Source organism: Triturus cristatus, chromosome 11, assembly GCF_964204655.1.
Source record: "Triturus cristatus chromosome 11, aTriCri1.1, whole genome shotgun sequence".
Taxonomy (NCBI): Eukaryota; Metazoa; Chordata; class Amphibia; order Caudata; family Salamandridae; genus Triturus; species Triturus cristatus.
The window spans coordinates 382,353,935-382,378,832 of record NC_140594.1 but is presented as its reverse complement, the minus strand read 5'-3'; the positions used below and the strand labels follow the sequence as shown (position 1 = coordinate 382,378,832).

The following is a 24,898-nucleotide window of genomic DNA, read 5'->3' as shown; positions in this document are numbered from 1 at the left end:
GTCCTTATAACTTCTAGCCCTCCCTTGTCCACTTTTAATTACAAACAATTCCTTGTTAGGTGAGGCCTAATTAGTTCATAATGATCCCATTAGTGGCTATTACAAAATGGCCAACTTCAGGTCCTTCCATTAGCTATACCTTCACACGATCATTGAGGCATGAGGAAAAAAGTAATGTAATCTGTAAGCAATTCAAATAGTAGGTCTCTTATATTTCTGCATACATTTATGTACATTCAATACACAAGTCATGCACTATTTAAACATTCTGGGTCTGATTCACAAAGGTAACTTGCCCTTTTGAGTAAGTGTACTACTTTTTGCTTATTCACAACATTCAAATGTAAGTTACTAGAAATAAAAACAGTAGTCAGTCCAGCACTATAGGAAGCTGGCTCTGTATTTGCTATACCAAAGTGAGGTATAGTGTGCGCAGAGTCCAGTGGAACCCCAAAGATAGGCAGAAGTAAAGTTAGATAGCACCCCACTCTCTATTTGTGGTGGTGGTTGAGCAGTAAGGCAGTATCAGAGGACAATGTTAATTAAGCATTTGTTGTACACACTCAGTCAGCAAATGAATTCACACAGTTAAAGACTGAACTTCAGACCAATTGTGTTTGTATGGAAATATTCTTTTATGTATTTTATTTTCTAGAACCAAGCAACACTGCACAGGTAAGCAATACATACTTTACAGTAGTAATGGAGTTTCTAAACAGTTTGAATTGTAATTGTATATGCACTTTGTTTTGACTAACAGTATGGTTGCAGAGAAAGGCCATACTTTGTAAATACAGTACATAGACTGGAATGAGCTTTTCAGTACAATACCAGGTAAGTTACTTTTTAGATTACTTTTCTTACTCAGATTAGTATACCTGGATACTACTCTGGGGCATTACCTGTAAACAGGTAAGTAAAATCATTTTGGGTAAATAGTACAATTTTAATGACTTTTTTTAGGTTTTCAAACTTCACACTTAGAAACTTTTCCAAGAAAAACAGTCAATTTTATGTTATGGAGGAAAATAGTGTTGTCGGTTTTGAGGTAAGTATTTGGTAGTGGGAGTTGAGGTTCTGGGTGTAGACTCAGGGGTCCCCCAGGGTCAAGGATACACTCTTGTTACACCCTCAGCGGCACTAGCCCCTCACACCCACGGCACCCATACGGCAGGAACAAAAGATCTCCGGCAAAGAGCCCCTTTATGGGTGCCCATCAAGTATTGCAGCACCGACCCGATGAGGAGCAGGCCCATATGATGAAGCATGACACCTAGCTTACAGGGTGTGTGCAGGCCCTAGTTCCGAAAGGATAATTCTCCCCCCCCTTTCTTTTCTTTGGGTGCCTGGGACACTACCTGCACACTGATCTACACTTAGTAGGTCATACATAGACATGTTGAGGAACAGCATACTTCTTCTTGTTTAACACATGGATGTGTGCCATGTCGACTCTCCACTTTGTTCCGCACCAAAACACGCAGCCTGCAAAGGTACAGGGCCTCTAAGGGTGGCACAAAAAGTGCTGCAGCCCTTAGAGGTCTTCCCTGGTCACAGTGCCCTGCGTACCTGTGGTACCATTTACCAGGGGCTGACCTGTGGCCAGAGATGCCAATTGGGTTAGTTTTGGGGAAAGAACACAGGCCCTGTGAACTTGATTGGCAGAGACCCAGGGCACATCAAGTGAAAGTGCATCAGTAGTCTGGCAAAAAGTGGGGGGTTACTGCAACAAGAACCCACTTTCCTACAGGCACCACATATAGCCAGCCACTGTTACTGCAACACCTTCCCATAGAAAAAAGAAAGGTAGGAAATTGAAATAAAACTTCATAGGAGAAAAATATTAAATTAAAATCTTTAAATAGTTAAACATATAAATGAATATAAAAATAATAAATATTTGTCTTTAATTATAAAATATTCTAATAGCCTATTTTGAATGTAAGTATTGAAGTTACTTGAAAGAGTAAATTACTCAAAAGTGTAAATTACCTTTGTGAATCAGGCCCCATTGTTTTCTAGTAGACCAATTTACTTGTTGATAAATATTATGACATTATCAAAAGCGCCAAGATGCCCGTAGGGCGATAGTTGCGCTATATAAGCTCCACATCAATCAATCAATCGACATTATAAGCTCAGCCATACTGAAAAACAATATTAATGAAAAGCTAATTTCTTAATTCAGCTCACATTTTTTATTTTTAGAAGCAAAACATAGGAAGAACTGTGAAATATTTAAATAATACAAACATATTTCAAGTGACTAAGAGAACAAGTTACTTACCTTCAGCAACTTCTTATCTGGTAGAGACTCTAAATAGTTGCAGATTCCTTCCCTTAGAATAATCCCCAGGCGTCAGACTGGCTCCGAAAACCTTCGAGGAGTACCTCTGCTCACCGGTATGTGGCATCGATCAGTTCCAAGTCAGCATCGTCCGCACCGGAAGTGACATGCATTGTGCCTATATAGGCTCTACCCCAGCGCGCTGACATCAGTTTCTTTTCGTGATGTTTCTGTGCCAGAAGCACAGCACTATGACAGAATGGTTTTAGCATATAAGTGTAGGAAGGTGGATATCTGACTATGGTTACCCCCAACTTTTTGCCTAGTGTCTAGCTGGTTTTTCGACTTAGTTGGCCTGAGATCCTGCCATTCAGGGTCTCAGGCTGTCTGCTCTCTCTTTAAAATGGACTCCATGTACACTAGGTACATTCCCAATTGGTAAGGATCACCTTATTGGACCCTGTACAGTGTACCCTAGGTACCCAGGGCATAGGTGTACCCTAGGCCTCCCAGGGGCTGCAGCATGTATTATGCCACCCCTGGTCTGGCCTTCCAATCAGACACAACTGGCTGATCACTCAGCTGGGGCAAGGTCGTGTAATCACCCCTTGCTTAGATATAGTATACTTATATCTACCCTTAAAATAGACACATGTGTACCTATCAGCCACTCCTATGGCAGGCCTTAACAATCCTGGAGGCAGAGTGCTTGGTAACATGTGAGATGGTGCTCTAGCATGAGCTGAGCCTGTCTGCACCTTTCGGAACCATGTCCTTATAGCTGTTCTATGATATAGCCTACCATATACTCTTAAAGTGCATTATAATCTTAAACGGTTATGGTAACTATGGTTTGGCTTTATCAAAACATGTCGTGTAAGGTGTCTAACACTTTGGAATAATACCCCCATACCATTTCTGGTGATGAGGATATTATTCCCCCCTTCTAGAGGGAGAGACATGTTAAAATCCTACTTTGCTGTGTAACTCTAACCAAAGCCTCAGCATCACAAAATGGATGCTGCCGCCACAGACACAAGTCTGACCTCCTGCTGCTGGGAGTGATCCCGGCAAGGGAGGCTTGGACAATAGGTTTCCTGCTTGGGGAGGTGCTAGCACCTCTCCAGACAAACTTTAGTGTATTGGGGCAGGGAGGGCTGAAAGGAATGAGACATGCCTGGGGCACACAAGGTGCTCCATGCATAGTCCAGTTCAAACCGGTGCTGGGGCACTCCAGCCCCAGTCCTGGCGCGAAACTGGACAAAGGGAAGGGGGTGTAACCACCCCCCTCCCAGGTCCCACCCATAAGGCGTGACCTAGCAGGTAACCCAGCCCCCCAGATTTGTATAAGAGTGGTATCTGGGCCCCAGGAGATTAGATTATCCTGAACCTGCAACTTGAACAGAAACTCTGGACCTTCGAAATTCGACGAAAGAAGAAGACTGAAGAATCTCCCTTGTGGCCAAGGAGTGGCTACCCTGTGCAAACAGGCACCATCAAGAGACTACCCTTTGCTTTGCTGAAGTTCTACGAGGGACCGATTGCAGAGCCCGACCAGAGCCTTGACTTCCAGACTTCTCCGACCCTGATCCACATCCACAGCCGAGCTGAGATCCGTGGAGGCGACGAGAGACGTGGGACCGGCTACCTGGGAAAAGTGGCTAGTATCTTCCAGCGCAGCTTCTGAGGCACCCTCGAAGTTGTGCACCGGGGATTGAGAAGCCCCAACCCCAAGCACCATCTGCACCGAAGATCAGCCCCCCACACTCCACGAGTCCTGCGTGGGGCCCTTCTGCATTTTCCTGCTTGCCGCGTCTGTCCGGTTGCTTGCCCGTTGGCTAGTGGCCTTTGTGACGACGCATCCAGAAATCTTCACTGCTGGTTTGGCTCCTCCAGACTGGCTCCCGCTTCCTTGCAAAAGAGAAGCACCCCAGACCTTCCTGGTCTGCACCAGAAGCAAGTCCTCCGTTCTTCGTGGGTTCCGCTTGCCAAGGCTTGGTGAGTCCTAGTTCAACTTCGACGCCGCCGACAGCAAGAGCCTTCGTGGGACAGCTCGCCTCCTGGTCCTGGTCATCCTCGACGTTCCCTGGTCCTCGTGGCTGCAGCGACAAGCTTCACCTTCACCTGCAATCTTCACGACATCGCCTGGTTCCTTCCTGGTTCCACGTGGTCACTGGCTAGTGACCTTGACTCTGTCCCTTCTGCTTGCAGGTCTCCTCTCTTCTTGATCCCAGCCTTGGGATCCACCGGACACTCTTCACTGACTGCCTGTCAGCAACTTTCCTTCAGGCATCCATAGAAGTCCACGACGAAACCCGACGCAAGTTCACACCTATGCACCCGCAGCCTGTGGGCTAGGTAACTTGGGTACTTCGGTGCTCACAAGGGTAGTGACTATCCTAGGGTCTAGTTTCCGAGTCTCGACTCTCTAGCTGCTTCAGAAGTGTCCTTAAACTGTTAATTGCTAACAACTACTATTTCTATCGACTTTTACGCATTACGCGTGAGTGTTTCCACTCTGCACCTGAATCCCGTGGGCCTCCCACTTCCTAACTGTTGCTAGTGTAGTGTAGCCCCAGCGATTCCCTAGGCCTAGGCCTATCCTATTTCCGTGACAGTGGTCCTTATACCACTTACTTAGTATATGGTTTGCGTGGCCCCTAGGGCCTAACTGTATTACTTACCTGTGTGACTTAATGTATGCTTAAATAAGACTGTGTTGTACTTACCTCTAATCTCATAAAGAGTGCTGAGGGTTTGACTAGAATAAATACACTTTATTTTATATATATATCTGTTGTGGTGTCCTTTCATTTGGTATTCAAGGGATTATATATGGTATCACAGCTGGCTTCACATGCCATTCAGAGTTTAGCCTAAGACTGCTCTTGTCCATGCTACCACTAGGATAGCTGGTCTATAAGGTTGACTTTACAACCAATCACCATAAGGGTTGTTTGGACTGATATAAGGTGTACACTAGAACTAGTGACATCATACATCAGGCCAACTTCTCACAATAAGGCATTACCAGAGGTAGGTAATTTGTTCATCTGTAGAGACTTTTAGTTCCAGATTCCTTACCTTAGAATGGATACCTAAGCAATACCTTCCCGGAGAGTCAGACCAAGAGGTCCCGGAGTACAGAATGGGCAAAGGGCCTTTCCCAATAGACTTGACAGTCCAGGCAGTAGTGCTTGGTAAACATGTGCAGAGATGCCTATGTCACAGCCTGACAGATGTCCAGGATGGGTATTTCACAAGCTAATGCAGTGGTCGCAGCCTTTGCTATGGTGGAATGAGCCCACAAGCCCTCAGGGGATTCTTTTTGGCCAGTGCATAGCAGATCTTAATGCAGAGTACAATCCACCTGGAGATGGTCTGTTCTGTCGGGTTTGGCAATAAAGTAGTCACTATCCTTCTAGAACGCCCAGCGGGGATGATGGGCTCGACGCTGGACCCCCCACTTCCGTCCCACACTGCCCCATAGAGAAGAAATCAACTCTACTACTCTGATAAGCAGTGCATAGGGGAAAAGGGAAGATGGGATAAAATAATAAACACTGCTGGGCTGCAGGAGCGCTGGCCAGTTCTTCCAGGACGTAGACAAACACCAAAACACCATAGACTGCAGACCTGACCTGAAGAAATCTGTATGCAAGATAGGGGACAACATTCAGAACACAAACACACCAGTAACTTATCTCTTGATTAGATACTCTCTATCTAGGAAAACATACTTACAATCCCAGAAAGTACTAATGTGGAAATAAACAAATGTAAGTGCCACTCTTTTTTGCAATAATAGGAAAGCAAAGCAAATTATAGAGCAAACATGTATGCTGACTCTTAAAGTCGAGTGTTCATGGAAGTCCAGCTTTGGGGGCTCTATGTCACCAACAGTAAGCACCATTAACCGATTGAAGCCCAGGCAAAAAGTCCCAAAGTTCAAGGAAAAAAAAAATATATAATACTAAAACTGGAAACACCTAGCGTAATAGTCACTTATCTATTGAAGCATTGATTGCTCTCTGTAAGATCACAGGAGCCGGTGCAGAGGCACAAAAATCATAGTCGGGCTGGGAGTACTCCAGGCAGCTCACAGGGTCAGGAATGAAGCGAGAATCCAGCCGAGATGACTGCCAGCAAGCCTGCCGGCAGAAGGAACAGAATGATCGTGGCTGGGAAGCAGAGCCCGGCTTTCTGCTTCGATTCGCCCAGCGGAGCAAAACACAGAACACATCCAGCGCAAACCTGCGCAGGAAAGAAAAACAATGCAGACTGGGATATGGAGTGAGTCAACAGAACACGGGAAGGAAAGGCCAGGTATCTGCTAGGAAAAAGGAACGACAAGCACCGTTCCTAGGATCAGGAAGGTTTTATTCCTTCCGGATGCCTCCAGAGTCACTTCCTGTGTGCGCCCCAGGGGCTGCTGGGGACTCTAGTATGCACTTCCCATTCACACAAGTCTGGGAAGTGCATGTGTGGACCCCTCTGTACTCCCGCTATAATCTCGACAATATCCCCCCGCAAGGACTGCCGTCTCTGCAGGCTACCAGGCTTGGCAGGGAAGCGGGCATGGAAACGCTGCAACAAGTGGGGGCAGTGGAGGTTCTGAGTGGGTTCCTAAGACCGTTCCTCCGGGCCATAATCCTTCCAATCAATCAAGTACCGAAACCTCCCCCTCACCAACTTGGAATCAAGAAAACTCTGGACCTCATACTCCTCCTCTTCGTCTATGTCTAAGGGAAGAGGCTTTTCAGGCAGGCAGGTGAGTGCTTGACAAGTGCATAAGAGAGAGACATGGAGGACAGAATGAATCCACTAGGATGAGGGCAGAAGCAGTTTCACTGCCAGTGGATTTATGAGTTCGGTAATGGGGTAAGGGCCAACATATTTGGGTTTCAACTTGTTGGTCCCTTTCAAACGCAAGTTTTTAGTCGCCAACCATACCCTATCCCCAACTTGATATGCAGGTTCTTTATGTCATCTTTGGTCAGCATAACGTTTGTCATCCAACTGGGCCTTCAGTAGATGGGTCTTGGCCTCTTGTAACACCATTCGCAGATGTGAGTGATGTTCACGTATAGACGGGAGATCTGACAAGATGGGCCATTCAAAAGGCAGAATGTTGGGATGACAGCCATTTTGACAATAGAAAGGTGAACAACCCAAAGACGAGTGTTCTGCGGTGTTGTACGCAAACTCGGCCATCCATAACAAGGTACTCCACTCCTCCTCTTGTTGTAATGTAAAACATCGGAGGTAATGCTCTAGAGTCTGGTTCAAACGCACTGTCTTGCCATCGGTCTGCAAGTTGTAACTGGTGGATAACCGGGCATCTATTTTCATGGCAGTGCACAAAGCCTTCCAAAAGCGAGAGATAAACTGCGATCCTCTGTCTGTGATCAGGACAACAGGAATTCCATGGAGACGTACACTGTTTTGCAGGAAGGTGGAGGCTAACTCAATTGATGTGGGCAGTTTTGTCATAGGGATGAAATGTCCCATTTTTGTTAGATGATCTACTACCACCAACACTACTGTGTATTCCTTGCTGAGTGGCATTTCTACTATGAAGTCCATTGAGACTGTATGCCATGAATAGGGGGGAACAGGAATTGACTGAAGCAGTCCCGCAGGTTTGTTGTGGCTGGTTTTTCCCTAGGCACAGACTGTACAATTCTGTACATATTTTTGTTTAAATTTGTTTATTGAATTACAAACATCAGTATACAACATAGGCTGAGGATTAGTTCCTTCTGACCACACTTTCTTGTGTACCAAGTCATTAAACAGAATATACATTCCACTCAATCTATACCTTCTGCAATTCTGTACATATTGTAGGACATCCTGTCTGAGAGATGGCCACCAGAAGTGACGTTTAGTCAGTGCAATAGTCTTGCGCACACCCAAATGACCCCCTATCGTTGAATCGTGTGTCCATGTCAGTGCTTGGGTGCGCAAATCTTCGTTGGGCAGAAAAAGCATCTGGGAGCAAAACAAGAAGTCCCCTTTCTGAGATCGGAGAGTTGGTTCTTCTTGGACCCAAGAGTGCTGGTCTAGGAGCGCTGAGTGGGCCTTAACCTCAGCCAAAAAATTGGTGGTAGTGATAGCCGCTTGTTCTGGACAAGGCAACACCGCTTTTTGGAGGATAACGGGCGGTTCTTCTTTTTCACGTTTGTTGGTGTGATTCATCCTGGAGAGGGCATCTGCTTTACCGGTTTTGTGGACCAGGTCTGTATTTGATTATAAAATCAAAATCCGAAAAGAACAATGTCCATCTCAACTGTCTGGGCGTCAGTGCTCGGGCTGTTTTTAGAAAAAGCAGGTTCCTGTGATCAGTGTAGATCTCTATCGTGTGGGTGGGTCTTAGTAAGTAATGCCTCCATTCTTCACATGCCCGTTTTATAGCCAGTAGTTCCTTGTCAGTAATTCTGTAGTTGATTTCATGGGGGTTTCATTTTTCAGAGAAATAGGCCACTGGGTGGAGTTGACCATTGTCCGGGTGTCGTCGTGACAAAACACCCCCTAGAGCTAATTGAGAAGCATCAGCACCTAACACAAAGGGCAGCTGAACGTCAGGATGGTGTAGGATGGGGCCTAAGTGAACTTTGTTTTTAATTCCTGGAACACGTTCTCAGCTTCCTCACACCAGATGAAGGTTGTATTTTTTCTCAATAGTCTGGTAATGGGTTGCACTAGACTAGAGAAATCCTTAATGAACCTTCTATAGAAGTTTGCGAACCCAAGAAAGCTTTGGATCTCTTTTACATTCTTTGGTGGCTTCCATTCTGTGATAGCCATGACCTTTTTGTTGTCCATTTGTAACCCTTTTTCATTGATCACATTCCCCAGGAATTTGACCTCCGGCACGTAAAACAGGCACTTTTCCAACTGTGCATAGAGGGAATGCTTCTGCAAACACTCCAACACCGCCCTTACGTGTCCGACGTGCTTTTCCACGGTGGTGGAGTAGATGAGGATGTCATCTATGTAAACGATGCAGAAGGCTTTGAGATATCCGCGCAACACCTCAGCCATAAAAAACTGGAATGCCACAGGGGCGTTACACAGCCTGAAGGGCATTACTTGGTATTCATATAAACCAAAATTCGTGCGAAAGGCCATTTTCCACCCATCGCCTTGTTTAACACGTACCAAGTGGTAGGCACCCCGAAGATCCAACTTGGTAAAGATTCACGCCCCCTTTAAGTGATCCCGCAGAACAGGAATGAGTGGCAACGGGTAACGGTTCTTCTTGGTAACGAGCTTGATCGCCCTATAATTGATACAAGTCCTAAGGTCCCCCTCTCTAGGAATGAAGAAAAGGGGCAAGGATGCAGGTGAGGACAAGGGATGAATGAATCCCGATTGGAGGTTTTCCTCGATGTATTCCTTCAGTTGTTGTGTTTCCGGCTCTGTCAGGGCATACACACGGCTGCATGGTATGGTGGCTTCCGGGGTCAAGTCGATTCGGCAGTCATATTCCCTATGCGGGGGCAACTGACTTGCGTGTTGTTTGTTGAAAACCTCTTGGTACTAGACATATTCCAGAGAAACAGAAACAATGGAACAAGTAAGAGGTACGCTATAACCCCCTGCAAGGTGGCCTGATTGTGTAGTCCAGGACTTCTGCTGACAGACCCTCATTCCACTACAATGGTCTTTAAAGAAGGAGGAACTCATGGTTACCGACCGGGCAGACCAATTCACATAAGGATCGTGCAACGTTAACCAAGGCATCCCCAGAATGAGGAGGAAATGTGGGGCATCGATTAAATCAAATTGTATGTATTCTTAGTGATCTTCTCCATATTGCATCAACAAAGGCTGGGTATGGTATTTCACAGCTCCCGATGTCAATGATGTTCCATCCACTGCTTTCACCGGTGCAGGGGTGCTTTTTCGTTCACAGGGTAGACCCAACGTTTTGGCATAGGTTTGATTGATGAAGTTCCCTGTGGCCCCTGAATCAAGTAAGGCAGGCACACTTTGATGGAGTTTGTGCCCTAACCATAAGGTGACTACCACATTAATATGGGCGACCGATGTTTGTACTGTGTTTGCGACTATGGAAGAGACCTCAGAATGTCTTCCGCTCGAACAAGGGATCTCTATCTTGCGCGAGGTCATCAGTTTTCCGACCTCTCCCACTGGTTCCAATCTTGGTCCACGAATGCTTGTGGCCTTTCTACGGGTGTCTTGTCTCCTGCTCTTGCACGGGCTCTGCATTCCCGAAGGAAATGTCCTCTTTTGCTGCAATACAGACAAAGGCGCTGCTTGCGTCTTTTTTCCTTCTCCTCCATGGAAAGTGGCCCTCGTATCCCGTTGATTTGCATAGGTTCCAAACCGTCGGTGGACCGGGACGCTTCCTCCACCACTGGTTTGGGACGAGGGAACTAATACCGTGTTTCAGATTTCCCCCTGTCACCCTTCCGTTCTTGGAGACGGTGATCCAGCTGCATGGTGAGCTCAATCAACTCATCGCAGGTTTGGGGCATATGTACCACCTGAGCTAACACGTCCTTCAGTTCACCCCGCAACCCCTGGTAGAATAAAGATGTACGCATGTCCATGGGCCAATCTGTTTCTACCACAAGTCGGTTGAAGGTAGTTATATAAGACAACAAGTCCTGTATCCCTTGCTTCAAGGTTATCAATTCTTTATCCAACGAGGGATGATGGGATCTACGGTCAAACAGTTTTCGCATCTCATCGCAGAATGCTGGAAAGTCATACAGAACAGGGGCGTCTTTTTTGATCAATGGTATAGACCAGCTTGTGGCGTTCCCCCCCTAAGTAAGACATCACCAAGGCTGTCTTGGCCTGGTCGTTGTGAAAGATGGCTGGTCGACATAGGAAATGTAAACAACACGAGGCAAAGATGGCGGCCGGTCACTCGGCTGATTAAGTTGGCTAAACGCTCCCTCCTGGCTCTTTATCTCACTTAATGATTGCTTTGCAGCTCCCGTGATCTGAGGCATAGAGAAAGAAAAGGAGAAACTAACAGTGATATATTACCTACCCTTCCGTTTTTGTTTTGCTGGCACTCGCTGGACTCTTGGATTATGCTGTGGGGTTTGCCGCTGCTTCAGAGACGCCTGTCGAGCAAACTGCTTTGTCTCCGTGTCAGCCTCTCCGCTCTTCGTTTTCATCACCGCCACGTTCCACTGCCTGGCTCTCGTAGCAGCGTGATGCCTGCGAAAGCTTCCAAGAGCTTTGCAACGGCAGCGGCAGCTAGTAGATCTGCTCGAGCGGCGGGGGTCATGAAGTCGACAGGCGTAGGAGGTGAGTCCCCAATTCTCCATGACAGTGCCCCTACACCCGCTGCGACCGCTATTGATGCAGCCAGTACCCAAGCGGTTAAACCAAGACTCTCGATTCCTGCGCTCTTCAAAACTCAGATTACCAAAGGGAAAACTCCCCATCTTCCGCCGAAGAACAAACGCGGACAGCTGACCTCGGAGCCTGCATCTCAATCGCTATCTGTGAATCTGTTGGAAAGTGGGTCAAGTGGAAAGATAGACGATGCTTCTTCTTTTGACTCAATCCTCTCCAGTGCGGGGGTCACATCTGCTGAGGCAATCAGTTCCGAGGGGGGAGAGAATGTTTTGAAAGTTAATAAACTTCCCCAGCCTGCCCCCAATAACAAAGGACTATCAGCACCTTCAACCCCACTCAGTGGAATTGTGGGAACTGTGGTCCTGAACTCACCAAATGCTGCTGATGGGGCTCTTTTGCAAACCATGGCTGAGCTCTCCTCTAAAACGAATCCTATTACTGATTTTGAAACACAATGTGCTGCTCAGCCTCTGCACAATGGAAACCTAAGAGATTTAGAGGGGGGAGATAAATTTTACTCCCTGTCTGATCATTCAGCTTCCGTAGAGGAGGAATGCCTTGACAAGGAATGGACGGATGATGACGTTGATAGTGACTACGGGGATTTTCAAATTAACGAAGTTTCAAGACCAGAGCTCTCACTTAGTGGTTCTCGCACAGTCCGTAAAGCCGAAAGAGAAAAGACGGCCCTCCTGTCTAGTGCCAATCCGGACCCACTTGCCTGGGACTATTCTTTCTCATCTGGATTAGTAAGCAATCCTACTGATTCGGGGTCAGCTAAGATGGTTGATTCTTCTCAGCCACCTCCTGGGGAGATGACACTCTCAATTATATATCAAACAATCATGACTCATCGTGAAGAGACTCGCCAGGAGAGTATACGAAACCAGGGAGCGAATCGGAGAGTTCAAAATTCAATTCGCAGAGTGGCTAAAACATGCTCTGATATTGCATCTAGGATCACCGAGGCTGAGGAAAGGATATCTACATTAGAAGACGATCTTGCTACACAGAAGGGTCTTACAGATCTTATTAAAACTCAGAGGGAGGATGTCCTTTGGAAGCTTACGGATTTGGAAAACAGAGCAAGGAGAAATAACCTTAGAATTTTTGGGGTTCCAGAGGGATGTGAAGGAGCAGACGCGAGGCAGTTTGTTGTGGAACTATTTACTGAGGCTTTTCCCGATGTGACACAGTGGGACTGGCGATCTGAAGTTCAACGCGCTCATCGTTCTCCATTCAAGCCAAAACGGGGAGCTGCGCAGTCCTTGGGAAAGCCTCGTGCCATATTGATCTGCCTGAATAATTTCTTAGCTAGGGAGAGGATTTATGATCTGGCCAGACCAGATAGAAAGAGGGCTGGCAAAGGCTGTGAATTTTTTGTTAGGCCAGATTTCTGCCCAGCAACTGTAGAGCTACGCTGGCAACTTCGACAGTTAATAACGCCTTTTCAGTTGAAAGGGGCGCAAGCTTTTTTGCTCTTTCCGTCTAAACTGAAAATCTTGCATCAGGGCCAGACAAAATTTCTCACCTCCGAAATTCAAGCTAAGGAATTCTTAAATTCAATTTAGTTTCTCTTTTTCTGCCTATGCCTATGTTTGTGTTGGGATGCTTTCTGGTTTTTTTATCTTTCTTTTTTTGAGAGTGGATTTTTTGCTTTGGGAGTTCAGTCTCTCAAAGATAAGCTATTTCTGTCTTTTGTAAGGATTTAAGGATGTAAGGATATAAGGATATAAGGATACAATTTTCGCCTATTATAGGCTATTGTAGACTAGGCTTTTCGCTACCTGTTTATTGTATCCCTCTTTCTCTTTCTTTTTTCAGTATATCCTTGAGTAATTAATGGGTACTGTGGGATTCTGGGAGTCTCTAGCTCAAGGCCAGGGGAGAGCGGGGGAAGGTAGCCAGCTTCCTCCATCACAAGGACTCAGTCCTGTTGCCTAATAAGGGGGGCGAGGGGTTTGGGGAGGGGTTTCAGGGTCAGGGTGGGGTTGCTGTAGGGAGGGTTGGGGGTGAGGGTGCTCGGGATGGGGATGGGGAGGGATGGGGGTTTCTTAAATGCTTGATTGAGAACTTCAGTCATGGCATGTATGGTTATTTTGTCATTCTTAGTTATTGTATTTTTTCAGTTGGCTGGATTAAAATGGTTAAAATGGTTATCTTGTTTTGTTATAGAGATGGTTTCCTTATGAATTCAAATGGGGCTGGGTAAACTAAGATTATGTTCTTGGAACATATGTGGCCTTAATAATCCTAAAAAAAAGGGCTTTGTTTTCTAAAATTGTTTTGACTATGCAGATAGATATACTTTTTTTACAAGAGACGCATGTACCTTGGGACAAACAGGAGTATTTGAAGATTCCTGGCTTCGATTTAGTTTGCTGTTCCCGTCAATCATCTATGATAAGGGGTGTTGCTATTTTGCTGAAACGTGGTGTGGGAATCTGTAGGAAGTCTAGCCAATCCAGTGTTGGCAGATGGGCAATAGCTGAATTGGTAATAAATAATCGACCACTAACCATTTGCACTGTTTATGGGTCAAACCTGGACGATCCGGAGGTCTTAAATTTTTTAAATGTAGAACTAGCATTATGGCCACACCCTATCTGTTTTTCCGGCGATTTAAATATCAATCTGTCAAGCGATTTTAATATAGGCAGTACACTCAAATATTTTGGTCGGAAACCCAGGGTTTTTAGGGCTCTCCAGGCGCTTATACAAGAACATTGCTTAATTGACCTCTGGACCCACCATAATAAGGATCAAGATGGGTATACATACTTTTCCGCTCCACATAATAAAATGGTCCGTTTAGACTATTTTTTTTATTTCAGATCAGTTAGCAGAATTCGCATCCATTTCTGCCCCCCCAAGAATTCTCTCTGACCATAATCCTCTGATAGTACTATGTCCTTTTATATGTTCATCAAGAGTCCCTAGGGCTTGGACTTTTGAAAGGAAATTATTGTTAGAACAGGATTATCGGGATCATATGAGGAAGTGGATGACTGAATTTTTAAATATCAATAGGGGGACCGTCTCAAATGGTATAGTGTGGGATACACTTAAGGCTGCAATCCGTGGTGAAACCAAGAGCTTTGCAGCTTTCAGGCGAAAAACTATTCATTCACAAATTAATGGGCGTATTGAGGAGCTTAGGGTAGCAGAGGTGGAGTTAACACACATGATCAAGATGGGGCTTGATACTAGCCAGAGCCAGCAATCAGTTGCAATAATTAAGTCCAAACTTTTGGATTTTTTTGGGCAAGAGCTAGCTGCTAAGTATTTACAATTTCGATCAATGCTTTATGAATACGGTGAAAACTCCGGCAAGATCCTGGCCAAACGGCTTCAGCAGAAGAGCCTCGCTAACCGAATTAATAGAATTCAAGACGATCAGGGCCGCATTTATGATAAAGAGGAGGGTGTCATGGATGTTTTTCATAAGTTTTACACTCTCCTTTATACAGAGGAAAGCTCCAGCCCCAGCTCTTTTAAATATTCCGATGTTGGGGATTTTTTTCAGGATCTGGACACCCTCCAAGTTACAGCTCAGCAAAATGGAACTTTGTCTGCTCCAATAGAGTGGGAGGAGGTTGAGCTAGCTATTAATTCATTGGCCAATGGTAAGGCTGCAGGCCCAGATGCAATTCCGCTAGAAGTGTATAGGGTATTTTCTGGGGAGATTCGTCAGGATATTTTGTCAGTCTTTAGGGCAGCACAAGGGGGTATTGTACCAGACTCCTGGCATCAAACGACCATTGTCCTATTTAAAAAAAAAGATAAGCCAGAACTAAACCCCGCTTCGTATCGACCGATCTCCTTGATAAATACTGACAGCAAAATCTATTCCAAAATGTTATCAACTAGATTGGCGTTGGTAATCACTCCGCTGGTATCATTGCGTCAGCATGGCTTTATTCCAGCTAGGGACACAGCTGATCATATCCGGAGGGTGATTGCATTGTTGGACTGGGCTCAAACAACAGAATCCCCCCTCGGAGTGATCCTGTTGGATGCCGAAAAGGCATTCGACAGGGTCGCCTGGGGCTTTCTATGGGCAGTCCTCCGCTGGAAGGGGTTTAGCACTAAATTTGTGCAGGCTATTCAATCACTATATACCTCCCCAGTAGCAAATCTCCGAATTTCAGGGGCCGTTTCAGCACCTATTGAAATTAGTAGGGGGCACTAGGCAGGGGTGCCCCTGTTCACCCCTGCTGTTCGCTATGTATATCGACCCCTTTCTGGGTAAGATCGAAGCTGCTCTTGATATTATTCCGGTTAAGGTCAGTGGTGTAGAGTTTAAGACGCTGGCTTACGCTGATGATATAGTGGTTCTAACCAGCAATGTTGCACTTGCCTTTCCTGCCTTAAAAACTCTAGCAGAACAGTTCGGACAGTTATCAAGTTATAAACTTAATGTTTCAAAAACACAGGTCATTCAAACCCGGAATATGAGCCCCTCTCAAGTTCCCTTGGTTCCTGATGCAACATATTTAGGGGTTAAAATTACTGCCCAAGTTGATAGTATTCCAGATTTAAATTTACTTCCGGTTATTGATTCAGTTAATCTTAAGTTGAAAAGATTGGATAACTTACACCTCTCACTCTTTGGGCGATGCAATGTCCTGAAGATGATGGTCCTCCCAAAGTTTTTATACTTATTTCGCACTATTCCATTGGAGCTTTCACACCAAAGCATGGTGAGGGCTGAAAGAATCTGTATAAGATTTCTCTGGGGGTATCGTCGCCCCCGTAGGGCAGCAAAATGGATGTGTCTCTCTAGGGAGCGTGGGGGATGGTCAGTCCCTAATCTCCTATTGTATTATTGGTCAGCTATGCTTCAATATATGGGGTTGTCATTGCTGGGTGATAGGGCGGAGGTACCGATCTGTTGTAGACCTACTATTTTTGAATTGGGTCTTGGCGAGACTGCCAAGGGTGTCCTTTTGCGAATCTTGGAGCCGAGCTATTACAAAAAACCAAAATTTAAGGTTATCTGGGCTATGTTTTCAATCTGGCGTAAAATTCGCCATAAATGTGCAATTCCAAATATAAATTTCTGTACCCCGCTCTCGGCTGCCCGATTATTGCCAGCTATTTTTCAAGATCGGGTTGTCTACAGGTGGCAGTCGTTAGGGCTGGTGGTAATTGGTGACTTGAGCTTGGATGGACAAATGGCCCCCTTCTCTTTTTTGAAGGGGCGGTACTCTCTTAAAACTCATGATTTTTTTAAATATTTACAGATCAGGAGCTTTATAGTTAAAAAACAGCACCATATGCCAAGTCTTTTGCTAAAAGTACTTTATTTGAAATGATCCGAAGAAGGGCTAGAATTGGATGTTTGTATCAATATTTGATAACTAATCTCCCTGATGATTTGGTATTACAAAATATTAAGTGGGAGGGTAAACTTGGTAAAGTTGGACTAGATATCAGCTTGTCATTGGAGTTAGCAAACTATGCCCTAATTCCTGGGAGCCTCCGTACTCAGAGCTATATGGCACTATTCGATTTGTATTACACTCCGGCCAAAATCTCAAAATGGGGAGGCTGCAAGGGTAATTCTTGTGCTAGGTGTGGGCTCCAGGCGGCCAATGATACCCACATGTTTTATTTTTGTCCAAAGCTAGCGGGCTTTCTATCTGATGTTGAGCATTTCATTAATGCTAGCTTAAGCATTCCCCTTAATATTTCTTTAGAGATGGTGATGCTTAGTTGTGATTCAGCTGAAAGGACAAGACATCTGTCAGCTTTTCTGTTTATAACAATGTCTTTAATCCGGCTCTGTATCACATCACAATGGCTTAGTCCAGAAGCCCCAACATTTTTTAATTGGAGATCACGGATATTAGCCCTCTATAGTCTTGAATCTGCAATCTATTCGAGACATGGTAGGAGGTCTGAGCTGGGTCATAAAATTTGGGCTCCTGTTCGGGAGTGGCTGGAGGTGTAGATTAATGTATGACCCCGGTTTTCCCCTTTTTTTTTTTTTTCTCTCTGGCTTAATTCATGGATGTCCTTTTCTCTTTTTTTCCTCTTTTTTTTCTCCCTGTTCTAAATGTTATATAAGGTATAGTCTTTTGCTGAACCATTGAATAGGTGTATGCAATTTTATCTATGTCTTCCCTTTCTGTTTTCTGTATCTGTACTGTTGGCAAGCAATAAAAGAATAAAAAAAAAAAAAAAAAAAAAAAAGGAAATGTAAACAACACTTGGTTCAGGAAGATGCCAAACTTTTTGGGGTGCCCAAAAAAACGTTCAGGAGGAGCAAGAGGTATCAGGGGCTGGTGTATTATGTTGAGAGAAGCTGTAGCGCTGACGAACTGAGGGGAGGTATGGTTTGCAGCAAAAGACCCTGTAGCAGGAGAACCCCCTTCCTAGTTTGGTGAGGAAGCGTACTCTGAGGGGACATTATCGGTATGTATGGGAAGTGGCAGAGTCCACTCCTTAATGTAGGGGTCCCTACTGCTCTCACGTTTACCCCCTCTTGATAACCCTGCCACTTCCCTGAGCATGGTCCCTAGTTCTTTGCGCAGATCCCGATTTTCTGCCCTAAAGGCCTGCACTTCTATCTGCAATGTGGTTAGGGATTCCAAAACAGACGACAGCGTTTCATTGGGATCCATCATCCAGGCTGGCAAAACAACGTGAGCTTGTCGTTCTGTCTGGTTTGGCAAGCAAGTAGTCACTAACCTTCTAGAACGACCAGCGGGATGATAGACTCGACACTGGACCCCCCAATTCCTTTCCACACTGTCCCACAGAGAAGAAATCCACTCTACTACTCTGATAAGCAGTGCATAGGGGAACTGGGGAGATGGAATAAAATTATAAACACTGCTGGGCTGCAGGAGCACTGTCTGGTTCTCCCAGAATGTAAAAAAACACAAAAACACCCTAGGGTGCAGACCTGACCTGAAGAAACCTGTATGCAAGAGAGGGGACAACATTCAGAACACAAACATACCAGTACCTTATCTCTTGATTAGATACTCTCTATCTAGGAAGACATACTTACAATCCCAGCAAGTACTAATATTGAAATAAACAAATGTATGCGACACTCCTTTTTGCACTAAAAGGAACGCAAGGCAAATTATGTTGCCAACATGTATGCTGACTCTTAAAGTCGAGTGTTCATGGAAGTCCAGCTTTGGGGGCTCTCTGTCACCAAAAGTAAGCACCATGAACCAATTGAAGCATAGGCAAAAAGTCCCATAGTTCGAAGAAACAAAAAACAAAAATAATACCAACAACTGGAAACACCAAGCGTAACAGTCACTTATCTATTGAAGCCTCGATTGCTCTGTTACATAACAGGAGCCGGTGCAGTGGTCCAGAAATCGAATATATGTCGTTACTACGCATTCCGTTGCAACGCATGCCTTTACCACGCATGCGTTACAACAAAATGTTTTTTCTTCGCATTGCCCTTACCTCTATCTTGTCTTTACCCCGCTTTTTCGTTTTTGGGGGGGAGACCCCCCCAAGACCCTTTCTTCTTTTTTTTTCCTTTTTCTTTGGTCTTCGCCGACCCTAACGAAGGACTGACGCTTTTTTTTCCGACCAGGAAGACGTTTTTCCGTGATGACGTTCCTTGCGTGCTAGAGACGTCGTTGAAGCAATACGCGTTGTGAAGACGTTTACGAGGTAAGTGTACCGTTGTAAACGTAACGCGTAGAAAATGCTTCGTGGTAAAGGCTGTTTCCCCCAGAAATCATAGTCAGGCTAGGAGTACTCCAGGCAGCTCACGGGGTCAGGAATAGATAACTGCCAGTAAGCCTGCTGGCAGGACGAAGACAATGATCGCGGATGGGAAGCGGAGCCCCGCTTTCTGCTTCGATTCGCCCAGCGGAGCAAAATATGAAACACATCCAGCGCGAACCTGCGCGAGAAAGAAAAACGATGCGGACTGGGGTACGGAGTGAGTCAACAGAACATGAGAAGACAGGTCCAGGTATCCGCTAGGGAAAAGGAACGACAAGCACAGTTCCTAGGATCAGGGCATTTTTTTCCTTCCGGATGCCTCCCGAGCCACTCCTGTGTGCGCCCCAGGGGCTGCTGGGGAATGTAGTACGCACTTCCCATTCACACAAGGCTGTCAAAAGGTGTGTGGACCCCTCCGTACTCCCGCTATAATCCTGACACGTTCCTCCACAGCTTTCCCTTTCTTTGCACTGACGAACCCAATGAAGAGTTGATCGTCCACCCGGTGTTCTTTGGTGCTGTCTTTGTAGAATAATAACGCTCTGATTGGGTCCAGTCGATGGGAGTCTCTCATCCACTTTGGAAGGGTGAGCCAGAGAGAAGAAGGTAGGCAGGGTGTCACCACTTTTGGCATGAAACGAGGCATGCATTCTTAGAATCAGTTTGTCTGGAAAAAAAAGCTTGCTCACCCTCGTAACTCATGCAATGATTTATTGACTGTTACTATACTTATTATTTAGTTCTGTGTTTTCATTTCAAATCATTTTTGCGAAGGAACCTTGGCCCCTTCAGCCACCTATATATTGAGATTCAATTATTGAAAAGGGTGAACTTGGTTTTCAGTTTGAGGTGATAATAGTACAGGAACCCCTGGACATTGGTGATAGGTTTCACAGTTCTTCTCTGACTCACCTGCCAAAATCAGGATTTAATGTTGCAGGTATGTATTGATCTCTGTCGTCCAAGATTTTTCGTCCGATGGAGATGTAGATGTAGGGGTCACACTGTGGGGAAAATAACACAAAAACAAGATATTCATATGACAGGCATTTCTGGGTGTCCGATTTGAAATGTTCCTTCAAGTTATCTCCAGAGGATTATGATTGACAAAGGGAAAAGGTTGCTTATCTGCAATACCAGTTCTCCGTCATAGGTAGCTCCCTTGTCCATAAACACTGATTATCTAGATAAATATGTAACCTGGAACACTTATTTACATAAATAAAACATATCTGTTCCAAATATAAAATTCTACTTACCTAAACATAGTGTTTTATCTTACTTGTACATATCTCTTTTTGGATTTCCCCTGGTAAACAGACAACAAAGTTAATTGCATACAAACAAGTCAGACATAAATGTTCTTCCAGCAAGAGGGTAGAGCATCAACAGAAAACTAATAGAATTAGAGGAGGTTGCAACATAGAGAAGTAATAGCCCTACGCACCAGGGACAGCACAGAAGAACAAGAGAGACACAACATTGCTTTGCACGGTTATGAAGCCTATTTACAGGTTTGTACACAGGTAATGTTACTTACCTTCAGTGACGATGAATCTCTAAGAGACATACATTAGCAATAGAACAAGTTACTTACCTTCGGTAATGATGTATTTGTAAGAGACATACATTAGTTATAGATTCCTTACCTTAGAATTACCCCCAGGCGTCAGACTGGATCTGGAGAAATGTTTTCGTACCATTACCCATGCGCGTCGGTAGGTGGCGTCGGTCGACTCTGCATTCAGCGTTGGCGTCGTGGTCGCCAGGATAACGTCACAGTGTCTACTTAGACGCCGCCCCTGCACGCTGACGTCAGTTTTGACACAACTTTCCACACCAGAAGCGCAGAGCCATGCAAGACACTGACCACTGGTGCACAAAACTAGGGCCCTGTAAGGGAGTCCCTATCCCTAGAAGTCAGTTCGCAGAACGGGGAGAATGGGCGGGGCGATAAGGAATCTATAACTAATGTATGTCTCTTACAGATAGATCGCTACCGAAGGTGGGTAACTTGTTCATCTGAAAGAGACCATTAGTTGTAGATTACTTACCTTAAAATGGATACCCCAGCAATATCATCCCCGGGGGTGGGTCTGCGAACTAAGTTCACACCAGGAAGTCCTGGAGAACAGAACGGACGAAAAAGCCATCTTTCTGGGCTTGGCTGTCCAGGCAGTAATGCTTTGTAAGCATGTGCAGTGATGCCCACGTGGCTACCTGGCAGATGTCAACCAACGGAACTCCACATCCCAAAGCAGTAGTGGCTGCCGTCGCCCTGGTAGAGTGGGAGCACAACACTACTGGAGGTTCCTTTTTTGCCAAAAAATAGCAGATCTTGATGCATAGGACAACCCATCGAGAGATGGTATGTTTATGCACTGCCCAACCTTTCTTGGCGCCCATATAACTCCAATAGAGTTGATCCTCCACCCTGAAAGCTTTAGTGCGGTCAAGGCAGAAGAACAGCGCACGTTTTTGGTCCAGATGGTGGAGTTTCTCCTATTCTTTGGAAGGGTGCGGGGGCGGGAAGAAGGTGGGCAATGTGATGGTCTGACCTATGTGGAAAGAGGTAACCACTTTGGGCAGAAAAGAGGGCCTGGTTAAAAGGACCACTTTTTCCGGATAGGCAGCATGAAAGGGAGGTTTGGAAGACAGAGCCTGAAGCTCAGTCACCCTGCGAGCAGAGGTGATGGCAAGCAAGAAGGCAGTGTTAAAACTAAGAAGACATAGAGGACAATTGTGTAGCTGCTCAAAGGAGCACACATAAGATAAGTAAGGACAAGATTCAAGTACCACTGGGGCATTACTAAAGGAGAAGGAGAAAAGAGATGAGTAATGCCTTTCAAAAATCTATTTACAATAGGGGACTTGAAAAGAGAAGGCTGATTAGGAAGGTGAAGAAATGTCTGAAAGATAGCCTTTAAGAGTGCCCAGAGCAGAGACCTGCTGGGCCAAAGAAAGAATGAAGAGGAGAACCTCTGAAAGAGGGGCAGAAAGGGGATCCACAGCCTTTGCTGTGCACCATGCCACAAATGTGTTTCATCTACAGACATATACCGTTTTAGTGGAGAGACGCCTGGCTGCCAAGATGACGTTACAGACTTCAGGAGGAAGGTCAAAAGCTGTCAACTGTCGCCGCTCAATCTCCATGCAAGGAGGTGGAGGCTGGACAGGTTTGGGTGGAGAACTGTCCCCTGCTACTGTGACAGAAGATCCTCATGAAGAGGCAGTCTGGGCGGAGGATCAATGGCCATACTCAAGAGCTCGGGGTACCAAACACTTCGTGCGCAGTCTGGAGCCACAAGAATTACTTGGGCCCGGTCATGCTTGATCTTCTTCAGCACTCTGGAGAGAAGTGGTACAGGCGGAAAGGCATACAGGTCGAGTGCCGCCATGGAACCTCCCAACGAGCAGACCTGCTGACATTGTGCGTTCCTTTTGGTGGTGAATAGATCTAACCAAGGCTCTCCCCACTGCTGGAAGAGACCTTGCACCACCTCCGAGTGAAGACACTATTCATGAGCCATCATGCACCAGTGGCTGAGTTTGTCCGCCCTGTTGTTCAGGGAACTTGCCAGGTGTTGCACCACCAGGGATATGCCGTGATGTTCCAGCCACATCCAAAGGCGAAGAGCACCTTGACATAGGGTCCACGACCCCACCCCGCCTTGTTTGTTGCAGTACCACATGGCAGTGGTGTTGTCCACGAACACCTGCACTACTCTTCCTTTGACAGAGGGAAAGGATGCTTTCAGTGCAAGACGAATCGCCCGGAACCCAGTAGGTTGATGTGGATCCCGGACTCCGCCGAAGACCAGAGGCCTCTGATCTCCGCCTCCCCCATGTGGCCGCTACCTCCCAGAAGTGACGCATCCTTCACTACTGTAGACTCTGGTTGGGGAAGGGAGAGGGTTCTGCCGCTGACCCAATTCTGGACCATGAGCCACCACTGCAACTGACTTGCCGCCCCCTCCGAGATCTGGACGACATCGGAAAGATTCCCCTGATGCTGCGCCCACTGGAACTTCAGGTCCCACTGCAGTGCCCGCATTTGTGCCATCTGGCATGATCCACCAGCAGAAGGCCAAGAGGCCCAGCAGCCTCAGGGTCATTCTCACCGAAATCCGGGATAGAGGCTGAAACATTGGTATCATAGCCCGAATATCCCGGACTCGCTGCTCGGGAGGATAGGCCCGAAGCTTCGCTGTGTCCAGAACTGCTCCGATGAAGAGGAGCTTCTGAGAGGGAATCAGGTGCGACTTCGGCACGTTGATAGTGAACCCCAGAGAATGCAGGAGGTCCGCCGTAGTTTGGAGGTGGGAGATGACAGCCTGGGGCGAGCCCGCCTTCAATAACCAGTCATCGAGATAGTGGAAGACTGGAACCTCTGATTTGGCAGATGAACTGCGACCACTGCCATCACTTTCGTGAACACCCGAGGGGCGCTGTTAAGGCCTAAAGGGAGTACGGTAAACTGAAAATGGTCATGGCCTACCGTGAACCGTAGGTAAAGTCGATGGGCAGGCAAGACGGGGATGTGAAAGTAAGCGTCCTGCAAGTCCAACACTACCATCCAGTCTCCACGGTCAAGGACAGACAAAACCTGAGTCAAGGTTAACATCTTGAACTTCTCCTTCTGGAGGAAGCGGTTGACATCCCTTAGGTCTAGATAGGATGCAGGCCTTTGTCCTTCTTGGGTACCAAGAAGTAGCGGGAGTAGGAACCACAAACTACTTCTGCCACAGGGACGTGTTCAATAGCTCCCTTGGCAAAGAGAGCCATAACTTTTTGGAGGAGAAGGGCCAAATGATCCTCTGACAAGCGATGGAGTGTTGGTGACATGGAGGGAGAGGTAGTATCAAAGGGGAGGGAGTAGCCCCTTCGGACTATTTGCAAAACCCACCTGTCCAATGTGATATTGTGCCAGTGGGGGAGGTGATGGTGGATACTGCTGCCCACTGGCAACTGGTGGCCCTGAAAGGTCAGACTAGAAAGGCTTGGAGGCTGCTGCAGAGGGAGCATTGGTGGACTGGCCTGCCCGCTGGCCCCCAGATCCCCAACGCTGCGTCCCACGTCCCCGGCCACACAGAGGCTGGGTAGCTTGCGCTGCCCTGTGGCTCTGGGTAGAACGTGGCGGGGCACCCCTTCTGTAGGCACGAAGGGGCGAAAGGCTGACTGTGTGGGGCGAGAAGTGGCTGCGGGGCCCAAGTATCTGGCCGTAGCCCTAGAATCCTTGAATTGCTCGAGTGCATTGTCCGCATTGCCACGAAACATGCGACGGCCATCAAAGGGCATGTCCAAAGGGTAGATTGGACATCCCCAGAGAAGCCAGATGTTCTCAGCCAGGCGTAGTGCCTCAGGGCTACCGATGTTGAAACTGTTCTACCAAGCGAGTTGGCGGTATCCAGCCCACACTGGGTGGTGAACTTCGCTGCGCCTCGACCCTCAGCAACAGCGCGGGTGAGCACGGCCCGGGCCTCCTCCGGGCACTGTGGCAACACTTGTGCGACCGGTACCACACTGTGTGTTAATAACGGCCCAAGAGACATG

At 46.4% G+C, this 24,898-nt stretch overlaps 1 protein-coding gene across 1 annotated transcript in view; it reads right to left on the bottom strand.

Moving 5' to 3' along the window:
- Positions 1-24,898, bottom strand: part of LOC146784224 (myoferlin-like) — a 3,625,175-nt gene that overhangs the window by 704,155 nt on the left and 2,896,122 nt on the right. Inside the window, exon 20 of the mRNA XM_085634512.1 lies at positions 20,258-20,349. Within this exon, the coding sequence (XP_085490638.1) occupies positions 20,258-20,349 (92 nt within the window). The remainder of the gene's footprint in view (positions 1-20,257; positions 20,350-24,898) is intronic.